The sequence below is a fragment of the Cheilinus undulatus genome, linkage group 20 (assembly GCF_018320785.1).
Source record: "Cheilinus undulatus linkage group 20, ASM1832078v1, whole genome shotgun sequence".
Classification (NCBI taxonomy): domain Eukaryota; kingdom Metazoa; phylum Chordata; class Actinopteri; order Labriformes; family Labridae; genus Cheilinus; species Cheilinus undulatus.
The window spans coordinates 24,799,417-24,816,370 of record NC_054884.1 but is presented as its reverse complement, the minus strand read 5'-3'; the positions used below and the strand labels follow the sequence as shown (position 1 = coordinate 24,816,370).

At 40.4% G+C, this 16,954-nt stretch overlaps 2 protein-coding genes across 2 annotated transcripts in view; one reads left to right on the top strand and one right to left on the bottom strand.

Annotated features, from left to right (window-relative positions):
• Nucleotides 1-16,954, top strand: part of dock1 (dedicator of cytokinesis 1) — a 351,227-nt gene that overhangs the window by 193,331 nt on the left and 140,942 nt on the right. The window lies entirely within an intron of this gene.
• Nucleotides 1-16,954, bottom strand: part of LOC121528184 (inhibitory synaptic factor 2A) — a 50,953-nt gene that overhangs the window by 22,651 nt on the left and 11,348 nt on the right. Inside the window, 1 exon segment of the mRNA XM_041815466.1 lies at nucleotides 10,392-11,628. Within this exon segment, the coding sequence (XP_041671400.1) occupies nucleotides 10,392-11,623 (1,232 nt within the window). The 5' untranslated portion in view covers nucleotides 11,624-11,628.

The following is a 16,954-nucleotide window of genomic DNA, read 5'->3' as shown; positions in this document are numbered from 1 at the left end:
TACAGTGTACCCAAGCATCAGACTTTGAGCCTCCATGGACACACCAAAACAATAGACTTGAAGTCCTTGTGGACAAAGTACCAAAGCATTAAGCTGAGAGCCCCAATGGATATACAAAGGAATTAGGCTTGGAGCCATGTGCCCAAAAATCATCTGGAGCCTCTGCAAACTTATTATCCCAGCATTAGGCCTACATTTCTTATGGACCTACCAAACTTTTAGGCTTGTTGTTCCTATGGACAAAGTGCTCAGGCATTAGGCTTGGAGCCCCTATTTACTTAAGCTTGGAGCCTGAAGTTCAGAGGTCCTATGGATGCTCCAACTTCCAAACCCTTAGGCTTGGAGTCTCTATGCACCTACCAAAAAAATGGGCTTGCAGTCTTTAGAGACATAATACCAAAGCATCAGGCTTGGAGCCTGTATGGTCAGATCTAGGCATTTGGCTTAGAGCCCCTATGGACCTGGCCTAGACCTAGTATGGACAGGCCTAAGCATTAGGGTTGGAGCAGCAAATTGACTTACTGAAGCATTGGGTTTTGAACCCCTATTGCCATACCAAAGCACCTTAGAAACACCGATTTTTAGAAGTGGAGACGTTTTTAAAAGCTTCTTTTATTGGGTTTGCTTTTGGCAAAACATAATATTTACAGTAACTGCACTAGTAAATTAATATGTGGATCAATAAGAAATGCATTTAGCAGACAAAACTATATAATTTTGGGGAAGAAGACGGATGGAGGAACATCTCTGTGTTGAAATAATAAGAATTCAGACAGGACCACTTCGTCAAGAAACACAATCTGGGGCTGTAAATATTCTTTATTAGCAGTTGTTAATTTGCACTTATTTTATTATTTGTATTTTGGCAGTGTGGCTGTTCTGGGATCCCCCTGGCCTTCCACAAGCAGGGAGAGAAGCAACAAAAACCCAGAGCAGAGCAGACATCAATGACAACAAAATGACATTGATTAAGATAGAAGGAGGAGCTGAGGTGGAGGTGGGTTGCAAGAGCAGCTTGCAGAAAGACTAGTGGAGCATCAGGCAAGATGAGAGCGATTTGCCAGTATCATCTGACCTTCAGCTGATGAGGCTTTGTTTTAGCTTTATGCTTGATTAGATTAATCATATCTTTAATACTGTTTTTACAGGTGAAGCAGAACGAAAATTTAGTTGTTTGGACCTCAATTGCCATACACATACCCCATAACAGACCTGTTTCACCAGCAGTAAATGCTATCTGGATTATCTGGATGAGTCTAAGTGTAGTTCTTACTCTATACTAACTACAAACTATAAAGACTCCAACCCTTGCCCTTATCGGGCTGTTTATAGTTTGTATGCTTAAGAAACAGCAGTGTTTCATTGCCATGTTGTAGTACTAATGTACCAATGTCTGGTCAGTGGTATCACATATGTAATTCCCTTTGGTGCAGTCAATAGCATATCCAGTGTTAAAATTACAGTTCAAAAGAATGACTGACATTTTGGGACTTTAGGCTTCATTTGCCTAAAAAAAAGAAAAAAGATATCTTGCTACCTTCTCCCCATTATTATAGAGGTCAGTGGAATTCCATCTGTGATGCTTGCTGCTATACATCACAACCTTAAAAAGAAGAACCAGCCTAGCTCTCTTAAAACAATAGCACTATCTGGCATTAATCTAAAGTAATGGGAAACTGTTTCTCAAGGGAGACAATGCTATTGAATTTTTATTTTTCAAGCTTTTGAGCACCACTTATAAATTTCCATTTACCTCCAATGTCTTGAGGTCCATACAGCAGTCATAGTGGCAGTTTACTACTAATAGAAGTAAGAAAGATTTTTTTTTGTGAACTGCCATAACTCACGGTTCCTCAAAGGAGCATTGCTGGGAAAAGCCTTAACTTTTGTCATCACTGGAGCTAATATGCTTTCACATTTATTTCTGTCTGTCATTTTAGCAGTAGCAGAGACACATTTTTCAAATCTTTCTCAGGGACTCTTGTCACGCTTCCCATAAGGTGCAGTACCAATAAAAATTAAACCCCTATAATAAATTTTCACTGCTTATCTTCTCCTCTCTGTGCTATAGGGTCTGACAGGTATATTAGAGCCATTGATATCAATATTGTTACTTAAGGCTGCTGCAGAATGATGTCATGGGGAGCGTCTGAAAAGAGGATCTTTGCCGTGAAATAAGAAGTACACACAGTTTTGGAGCTTGGGGTAATTTTAATTAAGATTTTTTTTTTTTATTGGACGGACAAAAGGTGCAGTGCGGAGGCGGAGGTTAAGGCCGTCATAACTTTAGACCTCGGTGATCCGATCAATATGCAGTCTGCCATGTCCTCATTGCTCTTTCTCCAACTGAATTGATAAGAGGAAATGAGAGAGCACACATCCTCTTCAGGCTCCTTTGGGAGATCGAAGTCAGAAGTTTTATTAACGGTATATTTATACACCCTTCTTCCAATGCATGACTAGGCGAGCTCTCTCAAAGCTCACAGAGTGGCTGAGAATCCAAAGATGGAAAAAAAGGCACAGCGCTTATCGACACAGAAACGACTAGTGCCCACGAGTGTAATTAATTGGGTCTGGCCTGCCAACGTTTGGTGATGATGCAGCAGTCTTTATTTCTAGAGTTTTTAGTTGTTCCTAACTACCCAAAATGCACTCTAAAAACAGAGTATTCCCTTTGCAGGGCTTCGCTTTTAGCATAGAGGTATTCACCTGCATGACTTTATTGTGAATATGCTTTAAAGTCTTCAGATGGTAACATCTACTTGTAAAATCTTGAAAGTTTAAAGACCGTAAAAAGGGTAGATATGGCTTTGCCTTTATCTGTTGCTCTCCCATTCCTCTGCAGGCATGTTGTTTTGCTGCTTTTTCTTATAACCCTCTCCATCTCAGAGACAAAATCTGTTTTTATCAGGCTGTTTTTGGATGCCAGCTTGGTATGGGTCTCTCTTCAGTTGAATCTAAGCTTGCTTGTCTTGGAGCAAATCTCCAATCTGAAAAAGTTGTGCTAGGTCTGAGAATGGATCAGCCAATCAGCGTCATCTGAGGAGAATGAGGCGGGAGCTACAGGTGGGGTTTCGTTTTTCTGGAAGCCAGTAGCAAGAGCTCAGATGTAGCTATAGCATAGCAGCAGTTCTATAAGAACTAGACCACATTTCTTAAAAAACAGAGGAAAGAGCCACACTGAAAACTTTTCTTGCCCTAAAGATATTTCACTGTTTGAATGTACTGTGGCTGCCGGAGGAGCGATTAGCTCAGGTGGAGTAACAGTGGTAGTTCATGCAAACTGAAACACATTTCTATACTTTGGTGGAAAGGATGTTTTTCTCTTCTCCTGACTAGCTAACACATGGGTTTGTGATAGTTACTTCATACTTGCGGGTTTTGTGATGTATCCTATCGGACGAAATGTATAAAAATGTATTGTACCGTATCCTATCGTACTGAACCATACCGTATTGTACAGTGTTGTGTCATGTCCTATCTGTAATGTAAAAATTATATCTTTAACCTGTAACCTGTATTTACCTAATGTCTAAACCTTTACCTTGTCTAGAGGGCCATGAAAACCTATATTTGTCCAGTTCTTCACCTCTTGAGGATTTTCAGGGCAGTATTGAGTGCTTTATAACTAAAGGGTTCTTGGGACGGTCAACGAAATCTTTTTCATATTTGTGTTTGGACACGTCTTATCCTGAGCCTGTAAAGGACCCTTGAGCTGGAGGGTTAACCCAGAAAGGGTTAACTTGTGGGACAAGACTTTGTTTTATAACCTATTGTATAAGCCGATTTGTAAGCATGCTGAGGGGTATAAAAGAGCACAGGACAAGTGGTCATGGTTTTTCTGATTGTTGTCAGGGTCTTAATTTTCCTGTCTTTTTAGAAATTTCCACCATACTATCCTTTCCTGCCCTATCAGATAAAATCCTATCATACAGTACCCTATTGTGCTGTAGTTTATTGTATTGCAAAGCTTTGTATCCTATCCTATCCTGTCCCATCCTGTCTTGTCTTGTTCTGTCCTGTCCTATCATACTGTGCAGTATTGTACCATCATTTTGTTTCATATCTTACCCTGTCCTGTCCTATTGCACAGTATGGTATCGTAGCTTATGGTATCATATCGTATCCTATCGTATCCTGACCTATCTGATATTATCCTGTCGTACTGTGTCTTACAGTATCGTATCATGTTGTACCTTATCATATCAATTTATTATAGTAGTAGAGCAAGAAAAGTTTTCATTATTATTACGTATCGTATCATTTTGTCTCATATTGCTTAGTGTCATATTGTACCATACAGTACCATACTATCTTATAGTCCTGTCCTATCCCATCCTATCCTATAGTATTGTATCGTGCCATACTGTATTGTATCCTATTGTATTGTATAGTCTTATCAACTATCCTATCTTATCGTACTACTGTATATTGCACAGTATCATATATTGTACAGTATTTTGTTGTTTTGTACTTTATTGTACAGTATCATATACCGTAAGGTAACTGTTGTGTCGTGTCGTATCATATCGTATCTGTTCCTACAATGTTACAATGTCATTTAGCAGATACTTTTATCCAAAGCGACTTACATCTGGGAGAGTTGCTTCTGGCATTAAGGACCTTGCCCAAAGGCCCACACTAGACTCTTGTGCTCTGACTGGGATTTGAATCCCCAGTCTCCCATACCACAGTCAACAATGTAAACCACTGTAAACCATTTTATTGTACTGTATCGTACAGTATTGTATGTTGTCGTACAGTATTGGATCATACGGATGGGATTGTACACTATTCTAGAATAACCTTTTTTTAAAATTAATTCTTCTTTTTGATCCTCTTAAAATTGTACTGTTTATAATAATTATCATTATCTAAGAAGAGGATATAAAGATCTTTGATAGAAGGCAAAGTATGTGCTTAAATGTACTTAAAAAGAAGGCTTTGCTATGAATATGATGCAACAGTTTGGTCAGTAATATCCACTCACAGAGCTTTAAAATCTGAGTAAAATCTGTTGTATTATATCCACATTTCAAAAGCTCCTTGTGCTATTATTGACCTTGAAGTAAAGTAGAAAATAATGAAATTGTTTAAACTGTAGGTATGATACAAACTAAAGTGTCAGGATTGGTTCTTAGCATTTTTACCATAAAAACGTTGACTGAGGTGTCACTTTTTTTTAGATGTGAATCACTGAGGGTGTCATGGAAGTTTGCCAGGGAAGGCATATTTTGTTCTTTTTCATATTCCTTTTGTCATATATTTCCATCCCACATTCTTGCCGTCATCCTCCAGAGGTCAAAAGGATCAGGGGATCAGGTGGAGGAATAAAAGTGAAATTTTAAGCCTCATTACCACAGCTCTGTGTCCAGTTTCTAGCTGAAATAACTTTCAGACCTTGGCTGATTTGAATCTTGGTTCTGCATTTAGTCTCAGAAGAGATCAATGGAACTCCCCACGCCTTTTTAGCAAGAGTGCCAAAACTTTCCCTCCATTTTAATGTTAATTTCATGTATGTATTTTGCATGTGGAGGTGGGTTGTTTTCTATCAGTCTCACTACATTAGCCATTGAATTTCAGTTCGTGCCTTAGTGGCGTTACATGTCACCACATGGTTTGTGATGAATGTACACAGGGTTGCCTTTCCCTCTATGAAAAATGAACGCTGTATAACATAAGCAGTTATATGTCAGATGTAATTGGACTCATGGTTCACCTATAGCCCATGGTTTGCTCCTATTTGTCGTGTCAGTGACATTTATGTAAGGGAATCCAAAGCTAATGTAGTGTGACTGAGGCAGCATTAGAATTTTTGCTTGACTCAACTTTGAAAATAGGAAATGTACACAGGAGGAAAATGACCTTGCATGTACATAAAGGCGAGTTTCAGTATGGCTCAGATGGATTACAAGAGGCTTATTCTGCTCACTGACTTTAAGTCAATGTAGGCTTTTGTAATTAACACAAGGCAACACAATGAGTGTTTATTTCTGTATTAGACCAGATGGCACCATTAAACAGCACTCACTAATTCCAATCACAAATTGAATATCTCCTCTCCTCTCTTATTTCCTCGCCCACCTGCCAGTTTAGGCGCATGGATAAGCCAGATGTGTGTCTTGACACGGTAAAGTCAGCTCCCTATGCTGCACCACATGTCCCTTTACTTCTCCACTCACAACACACTTTTGCCAGTTTTGCAGAAAGGAGATTATGGCTGCCTTGTGCAAGATTGAGGGAGGATAATTGCCTTTTTAGATCCTGTAAATGCAAACTGTTGTAAGATCTGTTCCTTGCTGAATCCCTGCTAAAGTGGAGCTTTATCCTGTCATCTGTTGAGTTGGTATTGAGAGTTGTTGTGGGACACTCTGGAGACTCTTCTCGGATATGAGCTGGCCAGGGTTGTGCTTGTGCACGCAATTCCCACAGGCTTTGGACTCCATGTTGGCGTGGCGTTGATTATATGGATTTTCTCGCCTTATACCTCACAACAGTGATGGTCAGAGCAGATTGGGATCTGAGTGCAAAGCTGTTGCAATTCACTCCACAAATTGGCCTTTTCGTTTGCCTCATCCCTTTGGATAGACAGTCCTCTGTGTCAGTGGGCTAGATGCTATCTGCTGCCACTTTGTATGTTCTCAGTATCCATCGGACAGTAAATGGGTTTTTTACAGGCCATGGCTTTTTCTATGGCCTTGGCTGTCCTGGATAAACATGGAGTGCAGCTGGATAAGGCCAATTATCGAGAGACTATTGTAAAACAAGAGTCATTCAAATGCCAATACAAGTACCAAATATCAATGCCTGGGGATTCAAGAGTATGCCAGTGAATGCCTCCAATCATGTATCATAATCAACCAGACACATTATCAGACAGGTTTTAGACAAAAAAACACACAGTACAAGCACTGCTGCCTTGAGAGTATTTAGTAATTTCATTCCTTGGATAATAAGGAACACTGCGGCTCTTTTTTAAAAATTATTTATCGACTAGAGCACAGTGTGTGCACTTGTAAATATCTTGAAATGAAAATGGTGTGCCTCAGGGCTCAGTCTTGGGACCTTTGTTATTTACACTTTATATCAGCAGTACAGGTCAAAATCTACCCAACGCATATGTTCATTTATATGCAGATGACGCAGTCATTTATTTGTTATAGAGCCCGTTTATAATCATGGACATAGTTAATTTCCATCAGTAGTACCTGTAAGGTTGATGGTACAAATATGAAAGTGTAGAATAAGAATGTACATGAAAAATGAAAATTAAAGATTTAACAAAAACCTGACAGCAGACAGGGACCAAACAACATCAACGGTTCATCAATATACAAAGACCTGCACACAGTCTAAGTGTCAAGTGTTTTAGTGCATAAGGCAGATGGTAAAGTGCCTGAGTGTTAAATGCTGAAGTGCATAGGATTAGGGTTTGGGCTTGGCAAGAAATTAATTAAAATCAATAAATTGGGTTTTTGGAAAATTAATATTTTGAAAATTGAAAGTAAAGATTTTCTATTTAACTTTTCTGCAGTAATACCAAAAGTAAAAGCTTCTTCAAGAAGCTAAAATTTTATGTTAATTCTGGCAACCTGACATTTTTCTCATGTGTAACCAGAGTGTTTTCAAACAAAGAAAAACGTTAGCATTACTTTCAGTGTGTTTCTTAAGCAGATAAAAACTTTCAGAGCCTGAGTGTTAATGTAAATAACCCTTCATAGTGCACTTTTAAAGACGAAGTTTACAGCTTCCACTTTGATCTTTAAAGGAAAATTCAAGTTCAGTTTTGTGACATTTTCTTCATAAAAATAAAAGGAACCTTTTCAAGAAGTTCCTTTTTCATTTGAAACAAACAAACAAAAAAAATTAAAATCTTAAATCCAATTTGTTGTGAAAAAATCGGAGATTCGATTAATGGCCCAGCCCTAGTTAGGGTTAATCAGTATCAGGATGTACTCATTAGTATCAAAACTTCTCTAAATGAAATTACTGTAAAATATGGAGTATAAGACACACCAAATACCCATTTTTATCTAAAAATGACCTTCCTTCTATATACCAGTATAATAAAACACCAGTATCATGTGCTGCCATGACTGCTACAGTCACATGTGCAAGACCCTTTTCTGCAGGGATGTGAGAGAGATTATCAGACTGGTGTCATTCGCATCTGTACTACTATCAGGTAATCACCACCAACCCCAAGTCAATAGAACAAGCTCTGCCATAGACAATCCAGAGTTATAATCGCTAAGAAATATGCCATTTCCTGTCTGAAACACATGCTCACCACTAAGTGAACGAGATGTGTGTGTTATGTAGCTCACACTGTCAAAGCTCACATGAAAAGACCACAGATGGTTTCAGACCAAAAATATCCTGCATTATATAGTAGATGTGACATAGACACACAGATTTCTTCAGGTGTTTGTATTCCTGACAGAAGATAAGAAATAGTGAAATTAAAATAATGCAGCCTTTTAAATTTAAGTCTGTTTTACCCACATGTTTGAAATGTCTTTCAAAACCTTTCAGACTTATGAAACTGCTCTGATTATCTTTATTTTCATTGGAATTGTAGCAAAATAAAGTGAAGTAATGAGGATGTGACAAACTATTAACATGCATGAATATTTGATATGAAGTGACATTTAGTAAATGAGTATTAATAGTTAAAACTTTTCTAGATGGACTCTTGCAATCATTGCATTTTCTGTCATTAGATTGAACTAAAGAATATATTTTTGGTTCTGTTATCAAAGTGAAATAAATAGTGTAAATATATTGTGGGATACACAGCAAAAGCAGACCAGGCGGACAGGGGCAGCTCCACTTTTTGAAAGTTTTTCTCCAGCATTTAAATACCACAATGATTTTATATTACATAAATTTTGAAGAGTGCAGGTTTGAGTGAGAAGACTTCTGAATTGGAGACGACGACTGACGTGTGGAGGTGGACAGTGCAGCTGTGGATCTGTACTTCCCTGCTGTCACCATAGGCTGAGAGCTCAACCACTGTACTGGTAGCAAGGGTGCAAACTCCACATTGTGAACACAGATGGTACTGGGAAACAGCTGCACAGACATCGCATGATGAACTTTGCTGAAGTCACTGGAGATCTGCAGGAAGACAGTCCCTCCCAGAAAACGACCCAAAACACTATATGACTGTGTACCACTACGACTTATAATGGTGATTTTATCTTCATTAGATTTATGCTGGTTTTGTAGCGTGATAAATATCCTGTGTGGCTGTATTGAGGTTGTTATGATGAAAGATTTTAAGCTTGTTTGGATTCTAGAAAAAAAAAACAGACAATGTTGATATCCATATTAGGTCCCACGGCTGCAAAAATACAAGTCCAAGGCACCCAGTATTGGGTAATTTCTTGTTTATAAAACAAAAATAATTCAGGCATACTGCTGTGTGCTGTCTAAAAGGCATAAATACTTCTGCTACATTACAGTGCCAAAACATTGCCTCTGTATTGTTTTAATTCTGACACAGCACCCTCTCCCTTTCATTCCAGTTCAAAAACAAGACTTAATTAGTAGTTTTTTAAGCTTTCACTGCTATGCGTCACTGAAACAAAAGCGGCTGAATCATTTTAAACACATTGTATCAAATCGTAACAAAGTTTTAAATTATTGACAGCATTTCTTAAAGAAAGTAGTGGCTCATACAGGCTGTAGTGCCCGTCTCACAGCTAGTGGCTGTATTTGTTTCTCTAAAAAATGAGCCCAGGCCTGCCATTCCCAGCCTTGGGTTAAATGTGGTTTAAAGGCCGCATTCATAGTGGCAGCAGTCTTTCATATGCCGGATCATTGAACCTCTCGTGCCAAATTGAGCGAGACGATTTGTCTGTAAATAAGTTCTGCAGCAGCTCTGTCATATCTGGGGGGAAATCATTACAAAAGGACATTGTGCTGTAATAGCACTGCAGGGAACATCAGGTAGCTGGTATTATCCCCGCTACATGCCACTGTGATCTCTTTTCAACACTCTGGGTGGTTCAGCCAGGGCCGCGCTGAGCTGGTGACTCTGAGATGTCGAAATAATGCAGCAGATCAAGAATGTTCCTTTCTTATTCATGATGAATCATGAATGTTTTTTCTCTGTGACATCTTGTGATCGACATGTCTTTCTCTTTAATTTGGTACATGACATTTCTGTTTTGTCCTCATGTATGCTTGTTATGACAGTAATGTAAAGTCACCAATTCAGATTGGAGAAATCGCTGATTGTCTTTGTGAAATTATTGTAAGTTAATTCATGTTAAACACCCGGCTTTAGTCCATGATGACAAGTATATAATACAGTATAACAGTTTTCAAAGAGTCAAGTAAGTGTATCTTTTGTTTGAATCATAGGCAAAAGTGAGCGGCCTTACCCTTCTCTGTGGGCCTCGCCCTTCTCCAGTTCCTGGATGACCCCCAGCAGCACCTTGATGGTCTCCTGGCTCGAGCTGATGAGATTTTCCATGGCCTGGAGCTGTGCTTTAACATCCCCGTCCTGATTCATAGGCACTATTTGCTTACAGGCCTCCTGTGATTGGTCAGGCGTCGTCCCAACAGCTAAACCACCGCTGCAGGGTGACAGAGGCTCATCCATGCCCCGCAGAGGCCGGGCAGACAACTGTCCCGTGTGACACTGTGCCCGTGTCGTACAGCCTCTACCTGAGCGCGGTAGCGTTTCACTCTGCAGCCCGTTGAGCTGCAGGGCTTTCTTCCGCTTGCTCCGCACCGACGGACTGTCTAGACACTCCACTTGGGTGAGCGAGTTCCAAGCGATGGGACCTGTAACCTTGGAGGCCCTGTCCGGCAGGGTTCGGGACGAGCCCTCCTCCAGATTTAGCAGCCGCCTCCTGGTCAAACGGTCCGTGTCGGCCTCTGTTTGTTGTAATCCTGTCCTGGCTTTGGAGGGGACGCTGCAGAGCTGGTACTCCGCCTGTGCACCGGCTCCGCTTCCTCTCTGTATGTCTGCGAGGCAGTCTGTGTCTGCAGAGCAAGCGAGCAGCAGAGCGTCAGAGCACAGGCCATCAGGTGCAGTGTGCTGCTCCACTGTGGCAATGCACTCATTAGTATGGAGCAGAGCCCTGGTCCTCCGGACTCCACTCCCCCCACAGGCTCCCTCCTCCTCCTCCTCATCTAAACCCTGCTCAGCAGCCTTGGTCTGCTTCACCTCCATGGCAAAACCGTTATTCTGACCTTTATAAGTTTCCACAGCTGCCACGTGTTTAAAAGTGTGGCCTTTTTTACGCTCAAACGGAAAGGTCTGATAGCGTTTCTTCAGGTCGGGGGATGTCTGAACGCCAGTGCTCCTCGTGACATTTGGGATGGATCTGCGGGCCGGGACGGTCATATACTTTCGGTACGCCACTTTGTACGAAATCGGCTTGCCACCTTTCCCCGCTGCCTGCAGCTCCGCCTCCCTTTGCTCGTTCTGCGCCTCACAGATATCCTTGAAACGCACTTGCAGGGCCTTGTTTCTCTTCCTCACCTGTCGACTGGCTTCCAGGGAATACTTCACCTCCAGTGCAAGCGAGGTGGACGGCAAGGGCGCTGCTTCCGAGTCAGACTCTGAGTTGGTGAGCATGCATTTGCCCCCCTCCTTGCTCACCATGTTTCCTGTGGGGTATGGAAAGAGACAGTGTTAATCATCTGTAATGAATAGCTTTCCTAAAGACCCCTGACTCACATTTACATCCAGTCCAACAGAACACACGTTCACTAAGGAGTCTGTGCCATTATTTAATGAATATTATTAAAAAATGCCACTATCAGACTCTAGTCATTATGCATGACAACAAGCATAGCCGGTATGAAATTTAAAGCAGCACATATTTAAAGTTATTCTACAAGATAATTGGATAAACTGTGATATAGATGAATATGACATTGAGCATAGCTTCCATATTTGACACTGAAGATGCGTTGATGTCATTTCCATATGCCTGCATGATATAAATATCCTAATAAAAAAACATATTAAATCCATTTTATTACCACTTTAACTGGGCCATTTATGCTTGCCAATCAGTCTGTGTTTGTTTACTCAGAACTGCAAGGGTTTTAGCATGCCCTAAATATAATCCTTGCAGATTTCCATGATGCATATAATCTCCTTCCCTTTGAAACCAATAACTCCAATTTCAGCACAATTTTAATTCGTTTATCACTGCCAGTTAAGGCATCGAACACTTCCAACTGCTCCTCCCCTACTTCCTCCCCCTCTTTAAAGAAGTCATGATGAGTGCCTCTGTTTGTATGGGAGATTTCTCACTTCAGTCACACATAAATACACTTATTTACAGCTGCTGTGTACTGTTGGCTATTCTGAAGTCTGTTTCTGTGGACTGCAGTTTATTTCAATGATTCATCTAGTTCAGCAGGATTCTCCACTCTCCGACCTTCTCTCTTACAGTTAATAATGAAGCAAACATGGGAAATTGAGTCTGTTAGGAAGCTTATTTGCTTTCTTCATGTGCAGGGGTGGCCAAACTTTTTCTTCTGAGGACCACATACAGAAAAATATGTAGATGAATGTAGAGATGCACCCATACAGATACTACCAGTGGGTACTGGTGCCAAGTTAGTACTCATAGTTGTACGCCGAAACATTGCCAAAACTGTACTCAATACCAGACCACAGTTGGCCTGCAGGTATTGGTTTGGACATCCCTATTCTTGTGTAATGGAGTGAGGCATCTGTTCATTTTCCATTTCCTAAATAGAGTTGGACAACAGGATAGATATTTATGCTATAAAAAGAAAACATTTTTTCCCCAGCCAAGATCTCCACACCCGGGATAAAGGGGGGAGCTCTCTGGGGCCCTGCCAGATGTGGGACCCATGAAGGTCAGCAAAGTCATGATGACAGGATGCCGGAAAATAGAAAGAAAGTAGAAGTAGAAGAAATTGAGACAACTAGAAAAATATCTAAATAATTGTGAAATTAAGTAAAAAATGGGGAGGCAAGTGGCAAAATGGGTCAGAAGTGCAAAAACACTGTGAAGATTGGTTAAAAGTGGCTAAAATGGTGGCAGAGAAAAGTCACCTAAAAGGGTTACAAGTGGTAAAAATTGGCAAAATGGGTTAGAAGTGGTATTAGGTACCAAAAATGTGGAAACAGTGGCAAAAATAAGTGGCAACAATGGTTTCAAAGTGGAAAACCAAGGGACAAAAATGGGTTGTGAATGCCAGAAAGAGGCTAAAATGTGTTAAAAATGGCAATACCTGGAAAAAAAATTGTTAACAGTGGCAAAAATAAGTGGCCAAATTGTTAAAAGTGGTAAACATTGTCTAGTGATGGCAAAAGAGTGGCTAAAATGGGTTAAAAATGGGAAACATGTTATCATACTGGCTAAAAAGAGATCAAAATGGGTTATAAATTGCAGAAAGAGGCCTATATTGGGTAGAAACGGTAATAAGTAGACATAATGTGTTAATTAGTGGCAAAATGGGTTAAAAGTGTCAGAAAAGGTAAGTGGGGTTAAAAATGACAGTAAGTGGAAAATGTGTTAATAGAAAGATTAGTGGCAAAGAAGAGGTGAAATGGGTTTAAAGTGGCAAAGAAATGGTTAAAAGGTGCTGAAGAGGGGTTATTGGTTTCATAAATTGATGTTAAAAAGTCACACATTAAACAATTTCAACATCAGACCCAATGCTTGACACACTTTTCAGCTCCAAAATGAAGTAACTGTTAGCCAGAATGCTAACACCAGTGCTACAGGTCCAACACACATGTACTGACATCTTAAATAAATCACTGCAAGGGAGGATCTATTCGCTGTGCTTTTTCAGGGGCCCAGTCAGTTCTGTGGGCAGGCCTGTCCCCAGCTACCAAAGGTATGATACAACAACACAGCTTTGCACTTTGCTCTTGATGGTCCAAGGGGAAAATAATAAATTTATGATACGCCATCTCTCCATATGCTCATATAGTTGCTGAAACAGATAAAACAATTTTCTCTTTTTAGTTTATCTGCCCTGACTGGTAACTGTCAACTTAAGATGATTTCCTATTTAAATCTGTTTGTTTACTTACCTCGCAGCTACAGAATGGACATTTTGTCTCACTGTCTTATCACATTATTGCCCTGGCTCTGTTTTTATGAAATTAGACTCTCTGTTCCTGGCTGCGTTTGGCAAGAGAGCCCTCTAACTGTGTCCATATCAAATAAGATATAACATTCTAGTCTAATCTACAGACATTTAAACCTCCTGGAGGACATCAGCTGTAAACATGCCAATTTTCAATCTTTGCGTAATCATTCAGACATTTTTACCCGCCAAATGTGCTTCGACAAGCTGCCTCCTTGGGGTGTCAAATCCTAAAAAGCATTAATATATGAATTAAAGCTGTCATGCTGCCAGTTAGCCATGCCCAAGATTATAACATTCTGCTGTTTACTGCTCTCATCCTTCTCCACAAACAGAGAAATCGCTGCTTTCACGTTAAACCTCATTTCACCTCATTGGTACTAGAGCAGTCGACTGTCATGTTTACACAAACCCTGCGTGGAAGTTTGTCAAAAACAGCGGCCCTATTTGAAACTTTAAAATCCCATTACAAACAGAAGGACCCTGCAGTGTAACGGATTGACAGTCCTCCCCTGAAAGTGTCCAAACACTGCGCAGTAGTGTCACTGAAAACAGTGTCTGAGAGCAGCACAGCATGCACACACTGACAGGCGGTTTTCTTCTGGGCTGGCAGATGCTTGTTTGATTCACAACATACAGGTAATTACTGATGTCACCAAATGATGATTGTGTATAGCGCTATGTAACAAGCCAACCACAAAAATAACACAAAATATCCTGCCAGATGATCGGAAAGGTAGTGTATGATATTTTCTTCTGTAGTTTACTCACGGGAAATAGTATAGTGCACTTTTCATACTGAATGTGGCACCACACTGAGTCTGTATAAGGAGCTGGTGTAAGCAGTATGTCATAATTTTATGAGAGAAATCCCTGGATGTTTACTAGACTGGCAACACAGCATGAGCTTCTGCATGCTTGGTTAAAAAATGGGATGAACGGGTTGATTTATTTATTAATTAATTGATTAATTTCTGCTTGTTGAGCCATGTTCTGAGTTCCCTGTAGGGCTAAAGTAATGTGCCAGTTTTCCACAGAACAGCTGGTATGGTAAATTTACCCATGAAATCTGATCAGTACTCGTTATCGACTGGAGTTACGCCCCTAGCTAGCTGGCCTTGTGAGCCTGAATTTATAATTATAAGATATAAATAGCTTGTTGATATTTGTAGTTGTGGTCACAAAGTAGGAGCAGCATTTGGACAAGTTAGCTGTTAATGAAAACACAAAGGTACAGGTAAAAATCATGTTTTATGTGTACTGTATTATTACTTAATGATTCCTACCACAGTGTCATTAGGTTGATTGAGCTGTAAAAGCAATTAAATATATATAATAGTGATGGGCTTCAGATGGCATAATCCAATAATTACCCATGCTGAGCTGCATTTTAAACACTTCAGCTGATTTTTTCATTCCTCACTGTTTGACCATCTGACTGTTATTCCCAAACTATTATCTATTCACCAGCCTTGCTGAGCTCCCCCAGTCAATCACTGTCACTGCCATCTTCAGGACAGGTCAGAGTGAGGTCAGTGAATTATTCCTTGCCATTAAAAAAGTCAACACAACATTAAATTTGTGCATCTATGTTGCAAAGCGTCACACTCTAAGACGTCAATCTTGTTTGTCAGCACAAGCAGCAACAGTGTTTTGCCTCACAGTGCATTCACTCTGCTTGTTTTGTATCATATCCTCATTTAAATGATATCCCTCTCGACATAACAGCACTGCAGGCTCAATCATGTGTCCCTCGCTGCAAGGATCTCATTTGTTACCCATTGGGTTCAGGCCAGGGCGACAGTGGCGGCACTGGAATCTCTCCTCCGGCTGGAACACCACCCCTTTAGCCTCTTGCATAAACAGCATGACTCATCACGCTAGGCTGCAACAACTGCACCCTCTTTTAGGGTGGCCGTGGTCTTTTTTTTTTTATTTAGGAGCTGGCTAGTGAAGTGAAATGACCCACTATTTTCTACTCAGCAGGACAGGACCTCAATGAGCTGTGCTCACATGAATAGCATTGGGCATGCTCATGTCTGACCTTGTTTTGCAGCAGAGCTCACATGGCTGACACTGTGGGTCATTATTTGGGTTTTTTGTCTGAGGACACAAGTGCATTTTGTCCATAATAGGAGCTTGTCACATAGTTGGCTGTTGAGTGTATCCCCTCTCCTAATTTAGCCTTTCTTCACAGCGTTGAAGTGCTCAAGGACGATCCAGATTCCTGCAGAAATGCAGTTCATTACTCTTTAATGAAACTGCAATGCTCGTTTAACAGCACACACCTTGAATTTGAAAATGGCTCCCCATTACGTGCATTATTTTAAATGGCATATGAGTCAGCAGTTCTGTGAATGGCAGTTGCGTAATTGAACTTTGGTTGCTTGAGGTGGTGTTGAAAGGTGGAAGTTTCAGCAGCCTGACTCAACCTGGGGATTGAATGTTTACCCTAACTTCGAGCCCGACTAATTTTGCTTTATCGCTTCTGCTCCACCGAAGGGAAAATTCATTAATATAGCACGCATCACAAAACCAGTGAATTGATTACAGCATGCATCACCAAACCAGTGAATTGATTAAACACTGGAAGTGTGCTGTACATGTCAATTAGAGACAGCTGCATAAACAGACGTTCTTGTTGAAGCATTTTAACAGGTAGTTTCATTGAGCTTTTCTATTATCTCAATCACACAACTTAAATCTTTTCCTAATCAGTGAGCACTGTGAATTTAGCTGTTAATTAAGTTATTAAGCCGTACATTATAGGCTGCATTTTTCTTCCTTTTAACATCACAGTAGCAGCTCTAAGAAGCCTTATTCCTTGTTCAGCACGGCACAGCCACACTCT